Source organism: Pimephales promelas, chromosome 9 (genome assembly GCF_988280905.1).
Source record: "Pimephales promelas chromosome 9, fPimPro1.hap1.1, whole genome shotgun sequence".
Taxonomy (NCBI): domain Eukaryota; kingdom Metazoa; phylum Chordata; class Actinopteri; order Cypriniformes; family Leuciscidae; genus Pimephales; species Pimephales promelas.
The window spans coordinates 34,321,223-34,339,288 of NC_142777.1; the positions used below are offsets into that span (position 1 = coordinate 34,321,223).

The window sequence follows — 18,066 nt, forward strand, 5'->3', positions numbered from 1 at the left end:
ATAGCCTTTCTTTTGAACTTTTAATTCATCAAAGAATCCTGAAAAATGTATGTAATGTATGCAATGTATATTTTCAGATAATTCAACGAATTAGATATTTTACAAATTATTGCTTTCTTCAATATTTTATATTTGATATATACAAACTAAATGATAATATTTTCCAATTAGTAAAACAAACATCTATCCATAAAAATCCAAGTATAACTTTTGTAAGTTTCAAAAGTTTCAGAGTCTGTAGTGTTATACAGTAGATCACAGATCAGATTTCATCTTTCTTCAGGAAACAAAGGAAGAAGATGCATAACCACCTGCACCAAAACATGTGTGCGGAGCATCCGAACCGCATGCTAGCCAACGGCCCCAACCATCCTGGCCCTGGTCCTGAGGAAATCCCCATGGTGGATGTGAGTCTGTCTGCATCTCATTTCCTGTATGATGATATATTCATTTACATATTCTGAGGATTTAGTCATTAAAGGCATGATAATGCACTAATTGTTCTCATGCAGATTGCTTTTGTATAATGTTGCTATTAACCTGTAGGCTTTTGGTGTGGACCATAAATTTGTGATTGTTTGATTATATATTTTTTTAATTTCTTAATTCCTGTGGTGCTCACATTGATGACGCAAGCGTTCTTCAGATTTGGTTAGGCATGAAGTGTGAAAGCAACTTGTTTTATTGCAGTATATATCTAAAAACGTCCCCGCAACTGAACGAGTAGTACGACACGGAACAGAGACATCAGGCAATTTCTCGGGCAGCCGAATGTCGTCACGATCCCACCACACCACCACAGCCTCTCACGCTTCCAGTCACCGGTACTTACTTTTATTCCTCTGTCATCATATATCTATATATTGATCCTTGACTTATATTGTTTCAGGCCATCTGTCTATTTATTTGTTAATTTACCAGCCCAACTAACAAAACAGTGTACAATGTACAATGTTTCCCATATATATAAAATGTATTCATTAAAGTCTATAAAGGAATATATACACATGAAAACTGGTAGGGGGGGTGGGGTGGGGTGGGGTAGGGGGGGAGGGGGGGGGGGGGTTCAGTCTCTAATGCTCACCAAGGCTGAATTTATTCGATCAAAAACTGAAATGTATTCCTTCACTCTCAGAAAAAAGGTACAAAAGTTGTCACTGGGGCTGTACCTAAAGGGTGCATATTGGTACCTTAATGGTACATATTAGCACCTAAAATGTACATATCAACACTTAAAATGTACATATTAGCACCTAAATGTACATATCAACACTTAAAATGTACATATTACCACCTAAATGAACATATCAACACTTAAAATGTACATATTACCACCTAAATGTACATTGCAACACTTAAAATGTACATATTACCACCTAAATGTACATTGCAACACTTAAAATGTACATATTACCACCTAAATGTACATATCAACACTTAAAATGTACATATTACCACCTAAATGTACATATCAACACTTAAAATGTACATATTATCACCTAAATGTACATATCAACACTTAAAATGTACATATTACCACCTAAATGTACATGTCAACACTTAAAATCTACATATTACCACCTAAATGTACATGTCAACACTTAAAATGTACATATTACCACCTAAATGTACATATGAACACTTAAAATGTACATATTACCACCTAAATGTACATATCAACACTTAAAATGTACATATTACCACCTAAATGTACATATCAACACTTAAAATGTACATATTACCACCTAAATGTACATATGAACACTTAAAATGTACATATTACCACCTAAATGTACATATCAACACTTAAAATGTACATATTACCACCTAAATGTACATATCAACACTTAAAATGTACATATTACCACCTAAATGTACATATGAACACTTAAAATGTACATATTACCACCTAAATGAACATATCAACACTTAAAATGTACATATTAGCACCTAAATGTACATATCAACACTTAAAATGTACATATTAGCACCTAAATGTACATATCAACGCTTAAAATGTACATATTAGCACCTAAAATGGACAAAAGTTTACCTTTTGAAAAGGTACAGCCCCAGTGACGGCTTTCGTACCTTTTTTCTGAGACTGTGTGATCAATGCTGAATTTTCATTATTATTACTCCAGTCTTCAGTGTCACATGATCCTTCAAAAATCACTCTAATATGCTGATTTGCTGCTCAAGAAACATTTATTATTATTAATTTTGAGCACAGTTGTGCATATATGTATACCCCTTACATATGCTTTTCTCACATCTTTTGAACTTCCCTTTTTGCTGCGTGTCAGGCACGAGGAGCGCACATGGAGTATGGAGCGGACGGACAGCATCCACTCTGACTGCCAGTCGGGGGCGCTCTCCTCCTCTGTCGGCACCAGTAAATGCAGCAGCCCGGCGTGTATGGAGGCTCGTGCCCGGCGTGCAGCATACTGTGGTTATCCTGATGCCACACATTGCCCCCTACAGTACGGAGACTCTTACGACTCTCTGCGGGACTCGCCTCACAGTGACAGGTGAGAGAACGAGGAAGCACTGGAACGACAGATAAGAGCTGTTCACCATCACGCATAAAGTCACTGTGCATATTTGTAGTCAAATAAAAGAATGCTGTGTGTCCTTTCGGTTAAATCACACAAGGAAGTTCGCAAGGTTCATTTTATCAGCAATTTGATATTTGGTGTTGAACCATAGCACAAGATAAGCAGATCTCAGATAGCTTTCAGTGGCAGTAGCTTAACTTTCACATGTTCCTCATCTGTTGCATATAGCAGCGTAGTGTTGCAAAGCTCTACTACACAGTTGTTGTTTTTTAACCCATTAAGGTTACATTCATTTTCATGAATTGTTTTGGTTGGATGGTTCATGTAAGCAGGCTGATTCAGAAAAAAAATGTTTACTTAAATGCTTTTGCATTATTTGCATTTACAGTATTATTATCTGTTCAGATTTGACGCTATCATTCTAATTGATTATTCATCTTTATATAAATTTTATCATGCAGTAGATGTACACTTTCGGTCTATTGAGAAGTTTGAGGTCAGTAAGATTTTTTTTTTTAAGTGTTAAAGGGACAGTTCACCAAAGAATTTAAATTCTGTCATCATTTAGGCTACTCACAATCAAGTTGTTCCATAAAACTTTATTCATTTATTTTTTCTGCTGAACACAAAAGAAGATATTTTGAAGATGGTTGGTAAACAAACAGTTTCTGGTCCCCATTGACTTCCACAGTATTTAGTTTTTTTGTATTCTATGGAAAGTCAATAGGATCCATCAACTGTCTGGTTCCCAACATTCCTCAAAATATCTTCCTTTGTGTTTAACAGAAGAAAGACGTTTGTGCAGGTCTAGAACAACTTGAGGGTGAGTAAATGATGACAGGATATTTGGGTGAACTAACCCTTTAACACTTTTATTCACCAAGAATGCATTAAATTGATCAAATGTGACAGTAAATGCATTTATGTTACAAAAGGTTTCGAATAAATGTTGTTCATTAAAGTATCAAAAATACTGAATTTAATGTCTTATGGTTTCAACAAAACACTGGTAATAATAATAAATGTTTCCTGATCTCTGAAGGATCATGTGACACTGAAGACTGGAGTAATGATGCTGATAATTCAGCTTTGCATCACAGGAATAAATAACATTTTAATAGAAATTCAAAAAAACAGTTCACTTTTAAAAAAACGTTTGCTGATAATTTACTCACCCCCATGTCATCCAAGATGTGCTCGTCTTTCTTTCTTCAGTCGAAAAGAAATTAAGGTTTTTGATGAAAACATTCCAGGATTTTCTCCATATAATGGACTTCAATGGGAACCAAACGGTTCAAGGTCTAAAAGACAGTTTCAGTGCAAACTGTTCAAAGGCTTTAAATGATTTCAGAAGATGAATAAGGGTCTTATCAAGCGAAATGATCACTCATTTAAAAAAAAAAATAGATAAAAAAGTTTAAGTTTTATGAGCACAAATGGTCGCCTTGCTCTGTTCTGTGATGCGCGTTCGTGACTCTCCTGTTTGAACTCGTTCATCAAAATGAACGAATCTTTTTTCGAGTCATTTGTTTCATTCAACGAACAAAATGGGACTCGGGAAAATATTTTTTCATTTTGATAAATCAGTTGGAACAGGAGAGTCACGAACGCACATCACAGAACAGAGCAAGGTGAGTGTTTGAGCTTATAAAACTTAAACTTTGTTGTTGTTTTTTTTAAAATGAGCGATTGTTTCGCTTCATAAGACCCTTATTCGTCTTCTGAAATCATTTAAAGCCTTTGAACAGTTTGCAGTTTGCACTGAAACTGTCTTTTGGACCTTGAACCGTTTGGTTCCCATTGAAGTGCATAATATGGAGAAAATCCTGGAATGTTTTCATCGAAAACCTTAATTTCTTTTCGACCGAAGAAAGAAAGACGTGGATATCTTGGATGACATGGGGGTGAGTAAATTATCAGCAAACGTTTTTTTAAAAAGTGAACTACTCCTTTAATTTCAATAGTACTAATGTTACACAATGTTTTTGATGGAATAAATGCAGCCTTGTTGAGCACCTTTGAACAGTAGTGTGTGTTTTCCTGCATCTCCACAGGTACGTGTCCGCTCTGACCACGCCGGCGCGTCTTTCTCCGGTGGACTTTCACTCCTCACTGCCCCCGCAGGTGCCTACCTTTCAGATCACCACGCCCAACGCCAGCCACGCCCTCTCCCTGCCGCCCGCCGCCGCCGCCGCCATGGACGACGACCAGCCCCTCCTGCACCGCTACCGGCGGTCCCGGCGGCCGTATTACGCGGCGGACAGCACCGGCTCGCTCCCGTCCAGCCCGTACCGCTTCGTGGACGACGAGGATTACGAGACCACGCAGGAGTACATGTCCTCCCGAGAGCAGCAGAAGAAGGGCAGCGGCGGCAGCGGGCGGCACTGGCGCAGGAGGTCGCGGCTCAACGGGCACGTGTCCCAGCGGGCCCCGGACCCCAGGAACTACAGCTCCCAAAGCTGCCTCTCGGACAGCGAGTGGGAGGACGACGAGGTCGGCGACCTCGGACACGGCGAGAGCACGCCGTTTCTCAGTATGCAGAACATGAACGCCACTGAACCGGCCACCATCTACCGACCCAACGACACGCGGACTTTCAGCAACACGGGGCGCTCCGGCTCCCGTGGCACCGTGCAGGCCAACAAACTGTCGCAGTCGCGGTCCAGACCGGACAATGCACCCCTTTAAGAAAGAGCGACGAGAGCGAGGACAGGGCGCGAAAAACAAACGATATGCTATAGACCTGCACCTATGAGAAATATTTTTTATTTTATATGACAGATATTCTAAACAAATGAAATATTTATTTTCATTTCAGCAAAAATTGTCTACTAGCTAGCAGCAAAGACTTTTTTTATAGGGGGAAAACTATTTATATGTAATTCCTTTTTTTGATTTACAGCATTACGAAGAAGAATTACGTGCAAATTTTTTCACGAGTTAGACATAGAATAATATTGTGGTGCCTTTTGCTGTTTGCCGACGAGGGAGGTTCAGTTGAGTTTTTGTAGCCTTTCTTAAGAACAGACTCTTGGGTTTTATAGACACGTTCTTTCTTTGTTCGTTTGTTTCGTTCGTTCAGGATCTCCCCATTTGAACTGTGATATTATTCAGACACCATGCAATATCAAATCACTTCTGTGTAAGGTGTTTGTTTACATGAGTAGGGTTCACGCGCGCGCATAACCGCCGTCTGCGTTCGACTTTTCCGTTTTCTTTTCTCTCAACTGGTCGTCGCATATTGTTTCCATGGAAACAGAGGTACGCAGGAGTTCACAGGGCATGACGCTGGGTCGCTGTATCGGCCCTGGTGTTCAGGGTTTTCAAAACGGTGGTCCGTACGTCCAATGAATGTGTTTACACTTCTGTCCGTGTGCGTGAGAGTATCGTCGAACCTCAGTGTACGTGTACGTGTCTTTGTCCGCGCAGTTTCGTGCAAGAACACGTTCCGTTTGTGCGTTCGCGTTGTGTTCGTCTTCAGGTTAACGTTTCGAGCGCGTGTGCGTGTTGTTGTGAGTGTGTATATACGGTACGTATGCTTGTACTCTTTTTAGGATGTTGGCTTTGTCGAAAGGGAGCTCTGTTACGTGACCACCGGGCTAGCGCTAATGGGTTCAACCGGACCCCCTAGTGGTGACACGAGCTCATTGCACTGTAACCTTCCTTCCTTGTGTAGTCGTTGGCCTGCGGAGGAACCAATCCAGCCTGATTCTAGCCTACACGGACCTACATCTCTCTCCCACACGTTCCCATTCCTATGCCAGCAGCTTTAAGCCGCACTGTGTCTCAGGACTTTTCATCGAAATCTGCATTAGTCATGAAACAGATCCATTCCTGCCCGTCGTGTCTGCGTCATGATGGAAAGACTGCGAGGAACGATACGACCAGGTGTGTTTGTCTGCGAACGCTCCATGTTTTGCCGGCTTTTCTTTCTTGTTTTGTTTCGTTTTCTCCGGTGGGGTCGTTCCAAGTCCGTGCTGTATGCAAGTCGAAGCTATGCGTGTACGGCTACTAGACGTGCTACTCTAGGTGGTTTATCGAGTGTAAACCCCTCCTTCCAGAGCCCAGCAACCTACAACTACATTTGAGAAGACAACCCCGTTAGCCACACACTTACACTCGCACACACACGCAAATGCACACACACACGCACACATTCTCAAGATTCATTCTGTGCACACAGTCGTTTAAAGCACCACTCGTCTTCAAGGATTGATTTTCTTCCTGTTTTACTCTCTCTGTTTCTTCTGTTCTTCCTCTCTGCCTGTGAAGGCGTCCCTCCCTCTGCATGTTCTAGTGGTTCAGATAGATGGGTGCATGGTAACCGCAGCAACTGAGTCGTATTCACACGGTGAAAGTGTAGTTTTCATTTGACATTCAGCAATAAATCTCCTTTTTTTTCATGTTCATTCTTGACTTGGAATATGCTAGAAATTTTTGCAAGTTTTCTCAAAAAATAGTACTTGTAAAAAAAATTAAAAATAAAATCAAACCACTTGTTCATATGGAGAAAAAAAATAAATCTTAATTCCTACCATTTTAAAAAATGAAGTCATCGGGATGTATGTCTGGTTCTTTTCTCTTTTTTGTTGTTGCTGAATGGTTTGTGCCTTTATAATAACATGCTGTATTTTCAGGGGAACAACATTGACAGAACTTTTTAAGGAGTTGCACCAGGGATGCAACCAAACGTTCAATTTTAGAGAGGACTGAAGGTAACAATTGGCCATTGAAAAACATGTATTGATCAACAACTTATTTTAATATCAGGCCTGGATCATATCATTAGGAGTCATTTGTTCCTTGATATTTAGAGATAAAAGTACTCTCACGTCCTCGACACAAAAAAAGTTTTGAAACGTTTGAATGCACTGAACACATACACGGAGGATACTTACATAAAGTTATTGCTGATATTTCGGGAGAAAAAGAAATGCTAGAAAAACAAAATGCTGACAATGTATTTGCAACCCTTTCAACACTTTCAGGTGAACAATATTTCTTCATTGGATTTAAGACACAAGCAGTATCTTTGGGGATATTTCTCATATTAATTTTTTTTTTAATAAATAATGTTTTAAACATAGGCTATAAAGCCCAAACTAGTATATTAAAGCTATAACTACATGTATACCAGTTACATAATATTTTATTTAAATAAAATGTCAATGCTTTCAGTGCTTACTAACTTACATTAGTAACAATACTGATTAGATGTTAAAAAATATGTGTGTATATATATATCATAATCAATATGCATTTACTGGAGATACAAAATAACAAAAAATATGAAGTCTGTGAAATTAATCAAAATGAAGTGAGTTTTATGCTTAAAACTAGAACAAATATCTGCCAATGTGCTCAGAAAAACTTAATTCAAATGGAAGTTTTCATAACTCATTGACAGATATTTGTTCTTCTTTTAAGCATAAACTAAACACATGTTTTTGTTTCATTTTCCAATACGTTTGCATCTTAAGTAAATGTATCATTATTCAAAGATGTTTAGATACTTGTGTTGAAAAAAATATACGGAGGAAGAAATTCATTTTTGCAATGCATGCAACATTTAATGCCATGACTTTCTGCTCTGATTTAAGATGTCTTCATTTTGTGTAAGGGTGAATAAGGCTTTTGAAGACAGAAACCCGGACTGGCCTCCACTCAACCTGCTCAACTTGTTCGACCAAGACTGTCAAAGAACGGTTCTTTTTGTGGTGATAATTTCAACCAGCTGTGTGAAAGGGTTTTGATATGAACGCTATATATATATATATATAGCGAATTTTAGAGAGGACTGAAGGTACAATTTTTACAATTGGCCATTGGAAAAACCTATATTGTTTAACAACTTATTTTAATATCAGAGAGTGTCTTCTGAGAGTCTTCTTCTGTGTCTGTTTGGTTACAGGACTGGATCATATCATGAGGAGTCATCTGTTCCTTGAAATTTAGAGATAAAGGTGCTTGGAAAGTATTATAAAGTCCTAAGCCCAAAAAGAGCAATGAATTTGCAAAAACTTTTGAAGTCAGATGAATGCACTGAACACATACACAGAGGATACTTGCATGAAGTTCTTGCTGATATTTCGGAAGAAAATAAATATGTAACTAGAAAACATCTCAGTTACTCCTTGGGGGACTCATGTTTCTCTGAAATAGAGAGGTTAAATCACAAAGTCAGTGATGAATGCATTTCATCAGAATCTCCAAGGAGTAGCAAGCATTAGGGGCAGTCATGGCTTAGTGATTAGAGAGTCAGACTGGTAACCCGAAGTTTGCGGGTTCAATTCTCAACACCGGCAGGAAAGGACTGAGGTACCCTTGAGGCAGTGTGTGTATGTTCAGGGTGACTACTCCTAATGTTTGTGCACCAACTTGGATGGGTTGAATGACAAATTCTGAGTATGGGTCTCCATAGTTGTCATTTTCAGTTTCATTTTTTAAGCATTGAATCAAGTGCGGTAGCATGGCCAGCTATGCAATGCTAGTGAACCAAGGTTCCCTTCAATATGGTTCACTCGGATTGTGTCAGTTGCTAAAGCTCTGGGGAACGCATTCCATTATCTCCGTGCAACAAATGCAGAACGGAAGCCCATCCTGTGAGCCCAGCCCTAGGGCACTCAAGTCCAGGCCACTAAACAGGCAATTCATGGACAATACTAGGCTGAAAAATACTGAGGGCAAGGCAAGAAATTGCCCAGAATTGCTGGGCTCAGGCCATGAGGCCAAAGCCCTTGAGGCATGCCCAGTATGAGGCATAATGCCCTAAGCAGACTAAACCCCACAGAAGTCCAAGACTTGCTTAAGCAGACAGGATTTGTGCCTGAAGGGCAGAGAAGTCCAAGTTATGGAACCTGACAAAGACTGCGAGGACTATCCGATCATCACACAGATGTCAAGAATGGACACTGAAGAATGGACCATGCTAAGCCATCGCGTAAGTGCCATTGCGTACACTATCCAACAAGATAGTCTTCGCTTTGTAACCGGCAGCACCTTAGTGTGTCGTCCGAAGCACATAAAAAGCTGTTCTGATTGTCAGAAATGGCTAGAGCGCTCAACATGTACTCTGAGGAGTCCAGACTGGGCAGAGTAGGTATAAGGACTGCACATCTTGCAAAGAGGAGAGAGCAGAGAGAATAATGACCTGTGCTCTGAACAGAGTGGAGAGCACTTAAGGTACCGTACATAGCCATGCTTCGGCTTGCAGTTTGGCCCAAACTTAAAGCAGGATGCACTCACCAAGAACGCCTGCAGGTCACTTACGTGATTGACGGGTGCTTAAGCCAGAAATGGGGCAGTCTTCATCAAAAGGCGCTGCAGCTTAGCTGAATAGAGGGCCTCAAAAGGATTATTAGCAACACCATACCAATGCTGTGTTTGGCCAAATTTCACCTTCAGAACTGCCTTAATTCTACGTGGCATTGATTCAACAAGATGCTGAAAGCATTCTTTAGAAATGTTGGCCCATATTGATAGGATAGCATCTTGCAGTTGATGGAGATTTGTGGAATGCACATCCAGGGCACGAAGCTCCCGTTCCACCACATCCCAAAGATGCTCTATTGGGTTGAGATCTGGTGATTGTGGGGGCCATTTTAGTACAGTGAACTCATTGTCATGTTCAAAAAAAACAAACAATTTGAAATGATTCGAGCTTTGTGACATGGTGCATTATCCTGCTGGAAGTAGCCATCAGAGGATAAAGGGCCATAAAGGCCATAAAGGGATGGACATGGTCGGAAACAATGCTCAGGTGGGCTGTGGCATTTAAACGATGCCCAATTGGCACTAAGGGGGCCTAAAGTGTGCCAAGAAAACATCCCCCACACCATTACACCACCACCACCAGCCTGCACAGTGGTAACAAGGCATGATGGATCCATGTTCTCATTCTGTTTACGCCAAATTCTGACTCTACCATCTGAATGTCTCAACAGAAATCGAGACTCATCAGACCAGGCAACATTTTTCCAGTCTTCAACTGTCCAATTTTAGTGAGCTCTTGCAAATCGAATCAGTCGGCCCATTCTCCTCTGACCTCTCGCATCAACAAGGCATTTTCACCCACAGGACTGCCACATACTGGATGTTTTTTCCCTTTTCACACCATTCTTTGTAAACCCTAGAAATGGTTGTGCGTGAAAATCCCAGTAACTGAGCAGATTGTGAAATACAGACACCAACAACCATGCCACGCTCAAAATTGCTTAAATCCCCTTTCTTTCCCATTCTGACATTCAGTTTGGAGTTCAGGAGATTGTCTTGACCAGGACCACACCCCTAAATGCATTGACGCAACTGCCATGTGATTTGTTTTAATTAAATTGCATTAATGAGAAATTGAACAGGTGTTCCTAAGAATTCTTCAGGTGAGTGTAGTATTTGTGGTTGTGGGCTTGTTTTCTCGAGAAAATATGAGAACGCATTACTCATGATTGGTTCCAGAAGGTTTGGTGAGTGGTGAGCTCATAACCTCATAATTTTATCGTCACTGATGAAAAGCATATTTCTTCTGAATTCAATTTTAGGCTTATGATGCTTTTGGGTAATGCAGCCTTGTTCTGTGAAACAAGTCATGATGTCAACTCGCAACACTTGTCAAACAACATCAAACATTATGTAAATTAAACTGCAACATAAAAACAGCTGTCAAATGAGCCAAGATAACTCTTGTCTGAGACAGGGTGGTGTCATGTGTTTATATAGGCTATTACAATAATCAGTGGGGATTGCAGGGCGGGGTTTAGTGGAGGTTGCTATATATCTAAAAAATAAAAAAGAAAAGGATTTAAATGAAACAAAAACATATTGAGATCAAAACTACAATTAGGCCTAATTAACATATTTATTTTTGAGAAATTAATTTAATGTTGGTTACTGTCCATGGTTGCACCTGTTTTTAGGTACCCAAGACAAGGTTTGTGTTTATAGAATTTGACTTTTGAAAACATGAGAAATATACTAGTGAATCGTGTGACAACTAGCCCTTGGCCTGCATCTGTTATCTTATGCAACTCTATCAATGGGTGTGGCCTCACACACCTGAGGTCAATTCTCTCGCTCAGCAGGAATCGACACACAATTTACCTTACTTCTTGGTTTGTTTGGATATTAGACGTTTTCACTTGATCCATATAATATCATTTTATTTTCCGTGTACATTATTTATGTGTATGGCCTATTATTGCGTGAATGACGTGAAATTCATCATAAAAATACGCCTTGGCTACTTAACAGAATAGTGGTAAGTCTAAAGTCTAAATATAAGTTTCATTTCGTTGTTGGAGCAATAAAATAATTACAAAGAGAGAATTAAAACTATTGTAGTGGATTACCTTAATATTTTAGAGTAGCACGAGGAATGTGAAAAACTGCAGTCTCACCTTGGTTTTTATTTAATTTTAAAATATTTTAATAAAACAAATGTACAATAAGTATAGGGAAGAGCGGGGCATATCCTGAAACTTTGACTTTCTCAGTTTGTGTAAATCCACTTGGGGTTCAGATAATATTTTTTTTCCCCACACGATGGTTTTGTTTCATTAAAACAGTGTATAGCGAGTGAAAAAAAGTATACTTTAGTGTATATTCCCTTTTTACATTTTTATATTTATTTTGCCGTTGTACATTGCAAATATACTAACGAAAATGGCATTATCTTTAAATATATTAAAAATATTTTGCATCGTGCTTTTAACTATTTTCACAATACAACTTTTAGCACACTTTAGTATATTTTCTAACAATATATTTTAGAAAAATGTACTTGAAGTGAAAAATTCTGTTTCTTTTTTTAAAAGTTTATTTATTTGCACTTTACTAAAAATATATTTTATGTAGCCTATATTTTAACTGCTAGAAATTATCATTGTAATGCATTGAAAGTACTTTCAAAACACATTATAGTATACAATAGTATTTTTTACAACTAGCTAAGTTTATTTGTCTAATAATGTACATTTGTTATTGAAGACAAAGTATGCAATTTGTAGCATTTGGAATAGGCCAATGTATTAATGAGCCTATATTTTTATTCACAACTTAATAAATTAAAATATGTACACTTATGGTATATTGCTTACGTTGACACTCTAGACACTCGAATTAATTTGTAATGTACTTACTTGTCATTTTCAAATAAAAGTACACTTTAATATAATTAATCCCTACACAGGCATGTATATATACTTAAAGTATACTACTTGAAGCTGGTCCAATTCAGTACACAAAAGTACAGTAAATAAACTTTAAGTTATACTTTACTACAATTTAAAGGGATAGTTCACTTTGAAAGTAATTTTTGATGTGTTTCAGCTTACCTTAAGGGCTTCCAAGATGTAGGTGTCTTTGTTTCGAGTCATTAAATCATGTTTAATTTGGTCTTCTCTGTGCATGCTCTTTGAGGTGGTGATCATAGACCTGCATTATATGACTGACAGACAAGAACGGTTTGACCTAAAAATATCAAAATTGAAACTACTCCGGAAACAAAGACACCTACATCTTGGATGCCCTTGAGGTAAGCTAAAATATATCCAAAATTAATTTAAAAAAAGTGAACTATGTACACCTGTGTTGACAGTCTGAGTGATTCGAGATAAAACGGTCAATTTTGATGGTCCGTTTTAACATTAAATGTTCTTTTCCTCAGTATATGGCTTCATGTCGGTTCCGCTGGAGAATCCTGTTCATCATTTCGCCGTGCATACTGCTGATCCCAATCTACATCTATGTCTGCATGGGTCTGATCTATATCATGACACATGGTGCACCTGGTGTTAATCCTGTCCTGCAGAAACACTTTACTGCCAGTGGTCTCAACCACTCCAGAGATCTGGCTCCCCATCCTGTGAAATCCTTCTGGAGAAGCGAGCTAAACAGTGGAGCACTATGGAACATCATCCAGTATATGATAGATTCCCACTATAACCCCATCCTAAATCCACATCTGGCTGCAAACCCACCCGGTATTTCTTACAAAACAGAAAGGTCCAGAGGAAGTGGGAATGGATGCTCTCCAGACTATGAGATTAACAATACGATGCCAGATTTCTTCAGTCTACCATCGCAGATAAAAGATTTTGTGACCAGCATGCACTGTCGAGAATATCCCTTGATAATAGATCCTTTAGATGTTTGTGATGGTGGTCCGCTAGCAAAGAATCGGGCACCAATGTTGCTCCTGGCCATCAAAGCTCAGCCTCCGGATTTCATGAACAGAGAAGCGATAAGAGAAACTTGGGGGCGTTCAGGAAGAATAAAAAGCCGAGGTGGGCGGCAAAGGCTTGTTCGGAGGGTCTTCCTTCTGGGGAAGTCCAAAGACTTGCATATTGAAGAGAAATTGCAATTAGAGAGTGATAAATATGGTGACATCATCCAATGGGATTTCATGGACACGTTATTTAACCTCACCCTGAAGGATGTGCTGTTCTGGGACTGGTTCTCAAGGCGATGCCCACATGCCCGCTTCATTTTTAAAGGTGATGATGATATCTTTGTGAGGACGCCTGCTCTCCTAAACTATCTGCTGGCCGAGGAGGCAAATGAAAACTTCTCAAATGGATCCAGGCGGCCAAATAAAATGGAGACATTTGTCGTGGGGGACGTGATAAACAATGCATCACCTATACGCTCCAATGGGAGTAAGTACTACATTCCGGAGAGCTTCTTTAAAGGGACTTACCCGTCATATCCTGGTGGAGGGGGGGTGGTTTACTCTGGTTCTCTGGCCCATAGGCTTTTGGAGGTGTCACAAAAGGTTCACCTGTTCCCCATTGATGATGTCTATCTGGGCATGTGTCTTCAAAGACTGGGAGTGTACCCTATCCACCACCCTGCCTTCCTCACCTTTGACTTCCCCAAGAATGAGCTCAAGAAACCCTGTGCGAATCACACCATCCTCCTGGTGCACAAGCGTAGCCCAGCTGAGATGTTCCAACTTTGGACCGAAACATCGATGCCCAGTTCTGAATGCAGAAACGCAACTCTGAGAGTCGAAACTAAACTTGGGTTTAGCAGACAGAAATCAGTTCTCAATCGCCTTCCTTTCTCCCCGAAAACTTGAAAACTGATGTTATGCATTGCACGATGCTTTATTTGAATTTTTGTTTTCAAGTTTCACCTCTTTTTAAAGTTGCGACGAAACCGAACAAGCATCAGATCTTTACTTCCATATTGTGCCGTAAAGAGAAGATTACGAGGTCACATTGAGGTCTATAATATTTTTATATTGACAAAATAATTGGCAAAACAAGAAGCATACAAAAAGTTTATTACAAAACCTTATTAACAAGAATTATGATACATACTCTGTTTCCTTTTAATGAAACAAAAATGACTTTTAGATTGGAAACCAAACTCAACCAGAAACACCATCTGAAAGCCATTAGAGAGAAATGATTCAGCTCTGAAAATGTGTTTGTTTTACACCCAATTAAGGTTCATTATCATAGAAAACTGGTCTTGGTCATGCTGTGGTGTAAGCATCGTCCAGTATCGTTTGTAGTTTGCTTGTTTTATGCTCTTCCTTCATCTTCCTTTTCCTCATCATCTTCATCAGTCTCTTCCTCACTCTCACTGTAGAGAACAGTGGCACGATTGGTGTTCACGAAAAGATCACTGTCGTCGTCCTCCGAGTCGCTGTCCTCCTCCTCGGTTTTTCTTTCACTTCTTTCTTTCGGTGTTTCCTCGTTCCTCTCATCGGATGTGCGATCCTCCTGGAATCCTGCTGGCCTGTGTGAAGTGTGAAAATGAGGTTTACTAAACTCAAAATGCCCAGTTTGTGGAGTATCTACCCAAGCACAGTCTTAAAGGAGTTAAATGAAGTAAAGAGTTGTGAGCAGGATTCCAGTTGTGGCAGGTCTTAAAGTGACAATTATTTTGCTGATAATTTACTCACCCCCATGTCATCCAAGATATCCACGTCTTTCTTTTTCCATTCGAAAAGAAATTAAGGTTTTTGATGAAAACATTCCAGGATTTTCTCCATATAATGGACTTATGGGTACCAAATGGTTCAAGGTCCAAATGAGAGTTTCAGTGCAGCTTCAAAGGGCTTTAAATGACACCAGACGATGAATAAGTGTCTTATCTAGTGAAACGATCGCTCATTTCAAAAATAAATGCAAAAGTTTAAGTTTTATAAGCACAAATGCTCGCCTTGCTCTGTTCTGTGATGAGCGTTCGTGACTCTCCTGTTCGAACTCATTGAAATCTTTTTTTGTGTCATGACTCGAAGGGTCCTAGATAAGACCCTTTTTCATTGTCTGGAATCGTTTAAAGCCCTTTGAAGCTGCACTGAAACTCTCATTTGGATCTTGAACCGTTTGGTTCCCATTGAAGTCCATTATATGGAGAAAAATCCTGGAATGTTTTCATCAAAAACCTTAATTTCTTTTCGACTGAAGGAAGAAAGACGTGGACATCTTGGATGACATGGGGGTGAGTAAATTATCAGCAAAAGTTTTTTTTAAAGTTAACTACTCCTTTAAGGATAATCAAAGAACAAAAACAAAAAAAATCATCGACTGAATAACTTTTGTAGCTTGGAAAATGATTATGTTTTTTATAGCCTAACAAATGTTAAAAATGATGACTTTTAATTATACTGTAATGCTGAATGGCTAAAATTGAGGAGGACAAATCTATTTCATAGATATCAGTAGCACTATTAATATCGCTCATACTGTTCTTCTAACATAAAAAGATGCCTTTAAACTAATATTTTAAAAAGGCTACTGTCTTTGTTGTTTCTACAATAATTTGGAAATTATTACAATATACAAATCTATTAAAAACTTTAATGTTGAATGTGATTAATCGCAATTTCACAAGTTTCTTTGTCCATATAATCTTTAAGCTAATGAGGTAAAGCGTATTTGGCTTGTTGTCCGCAGGGGAAGGGCTAGAGGAAGCATCTTCAACTCGAGTTTAGATATACCCCCCCAGTGTGACTACTAATGCTTGGATGATGATGAGTATGGTAGCAAGATGCCTAAATTATGTAGGAGGAGTTGGGGAGGTGGAGGGATGCCAAAACAGCTGATGCCAGAGCAAGGTGAGCGGCTGCTTATACCCTCTGACAGTTAATTAAAAGATTAGATGGGTTCACTCCTCCTGAAATTATGTTGTGAACTTCACTAATTATAGAAAAATGTATGATTAATTGATTGACAATATAATGTTTGTTTATATATAAAATTATGAATCACATTATACAAGTAATATGGATGGACACAATGGCCTTACCAGACACCAAGTTTCCTCAGGTACTGAATGTGGTCCCTATAAAGTATGAAGCTTATTTCTCCTTTCACCTTTTCTCCTTCTTTGATAGGATCAACAATGACAAAGTCTCCTAAAAATAGAGAAAGATTGTGAAAACGTGTTAGTGTCCGTCTTTAAGAACATAATTGTTAAATGCCCAGGAAAGGCAGAACAATCTAACCTCGTTTGATCCAGAGGTTCTTGCGAAACTTAGTAGGCATACTGACGAGGTAGCGCTCGCCACTGCCAGTCACAGCTTCATGGAGGTTATTGCCATTACTTCCCAAGACCTGTGATGAGGAGGTGGTGTGTAATTATTACTAACATAGTATAATCAGAATATAGGGTTCTCAAAGGTGTACATATCTCAAAAACTACTGCAATTGTACCCTCATGATATTCTGGTCTTCATTGGGTGTGATATAGTCCTCCAGAAGTTCTTTGACTACGTGTTTGCGTTTGGTTGCCTTTGACATGGTGGATATAAACCTCTGAAAAACCGGTCACCTGAAAAAAAGTCAACTTTTGTTTATTTGAGAAATTGAGAATTGGTATATGAGAAAACGCATGTGAAATGTCAAGAAAGGGACAAAGTGGTACTTTCTCAAATAGCAAATGATCACCTTAGGCCAACTCAGTTACAGTGTGTTCCTTTGCAATGCCTCGTCAACATACACACAAACCATATCCTGACACCCTGGAAACCAGTGGCCACTATTCATGATCATTATAAAATATATTATTCAAAAAGCAAATCATTTCACCAATAAAAACGTAACAGTAAGTTACTGTACATTAAATGAAATCATGCTGTGGAAACATGTGGTCTTTATGTTGTGTTGACAAATAAAAACCTTTAAAGTCTAGATTTATTCACACTGTAAAAGCTCGCATTTCCATAGACACTTACCTAGAAACTGTACATGAACTTCTAGTTGTTTTCTGAATTTATTTACTAATGGCATTGAGATGAATTGAGAGCGTTTACTCGAATCTTCTCAAGAGAGGTGTGAAGCCAAACACGTCAGATGAGACAGGTTTGACATTTTCAAATTAAAAGTCACACGTGGTGAGAGGATCATAGACTTATAGATACTAAGATACATATATTTAATATGTATTTGGAGGGGATGGTAAAAAGGAACGTCCTGTAAAATATATGTAAATGATCTATTCACAACCATGTATTTCATAATAATAATAAAAACAACATAATTATTGTTCTAAGGAGGTCATT

The 18,066-nt window shown here is 38.9% G+C and overlaps 3 protein-coding genes across 7 annotated transcripts in view; 2 read left to right on the forward strand and 1 right to left on the reverse strand.

The window, feature by feature from the left end:
* nrg2b (neuregulin 2b) overlaps positions 1-7,061 on the forward strand; it is a 77,065-nt gene extending 70,004 nt beyond the window's left edge. For all 3 annotated transcript variants that reach the window (XM_039649028.2, XM_039649025.2, XM_039649026.2), the window contains 4 exons: positions 284-407; positions 691-824; positions 2,307-2,531; positions 4,613-7,061. In XM_039649028.2, coding sequence (XP_039504962.2) covers positions 284-407; positions 691-824; positions 2,307-2,531; positions 4,613-5,246 — 1,117 coding nt within the window. In that variant the 3' untranslated portion in view covers positions 5,247-7,061. The remainder of the gene's footprint in view (positions 1-283; positions 408-690; positions 825-2,306; positions 2,532-4,612) is intronic.
* Positions 7,062-11,578: 4,517 nt separating this feature from the next.
* Positions 11,579-15,163, forward strand: LOC120460930 (N-acetyllactosaminide beta-1,3-N-acetylglucosaminyltransferase 2). Of its 2 annotated transcripts, XM_089135040.1 has the most exons (3): positions 11,581-11,808; positions 12,969-13,083; positions 13,216-15,163. In XM_089135040.1, exon 3 carries the CDS (start codon positions 13,219-13,221, stop codon positions 14,626-14,628), a length of 1,410 nt encoding a protein of 469 aa, XP_088991166.1. In that variant the 5' UTR covers positions 11,581-11,808; positions 12,969-13,083; positions 13,216-13,218; the 3' UTR covers positions 14,629-15,163. The 2 variants fall into 2 exon arrangements, with proteins under 2 accessions (XP_039504903.2, XP_088991166.1); XM_039648969.2 differs by lacking the exon at positions 12,969-13,083 and having other exon boundaries at positions 11,579-11,808.
* On the reverse strand, positions 14,819-17,881 carry eif1ad (eukaryotic translation initiation factor 1A domain containing). Of its 2 annotated transcripts, none has more exons than XM_039648972.2 (5): positions 17,740-17,881; positions 17,219-17,336; positions 17,011-17,119; positions 16,812-16,920; positions 14,819-15,296 (listed from the first exon to the last, which is right to left on the reverse strand). In XM_039648972.2, the coding sequence occupies exons 2-5, from the start codon at positions 17,303-17,305 to the stop codon at positions 15,080-15,082; spliced, it is 522 nt and encodes a 173-aa protein (XP_039504906.2). In that variant the 5' UTR covers positions 17,306-17,336; positions 17,740-17,881; the 3' UTR covers positions 14,819-15,079. The 2 variants fall into 2 exon arrangements, with proteins under 2 accessions (XP_039504906.2, XP_088991167.1); XM_089135041.1 differs by lacking the exon at positions 17,740-17,881 and adding an exon at positions 17,453-17,532.
* Between the last annotated feature and the right edge of the window lie 185 nt (positions 17,882-18,066).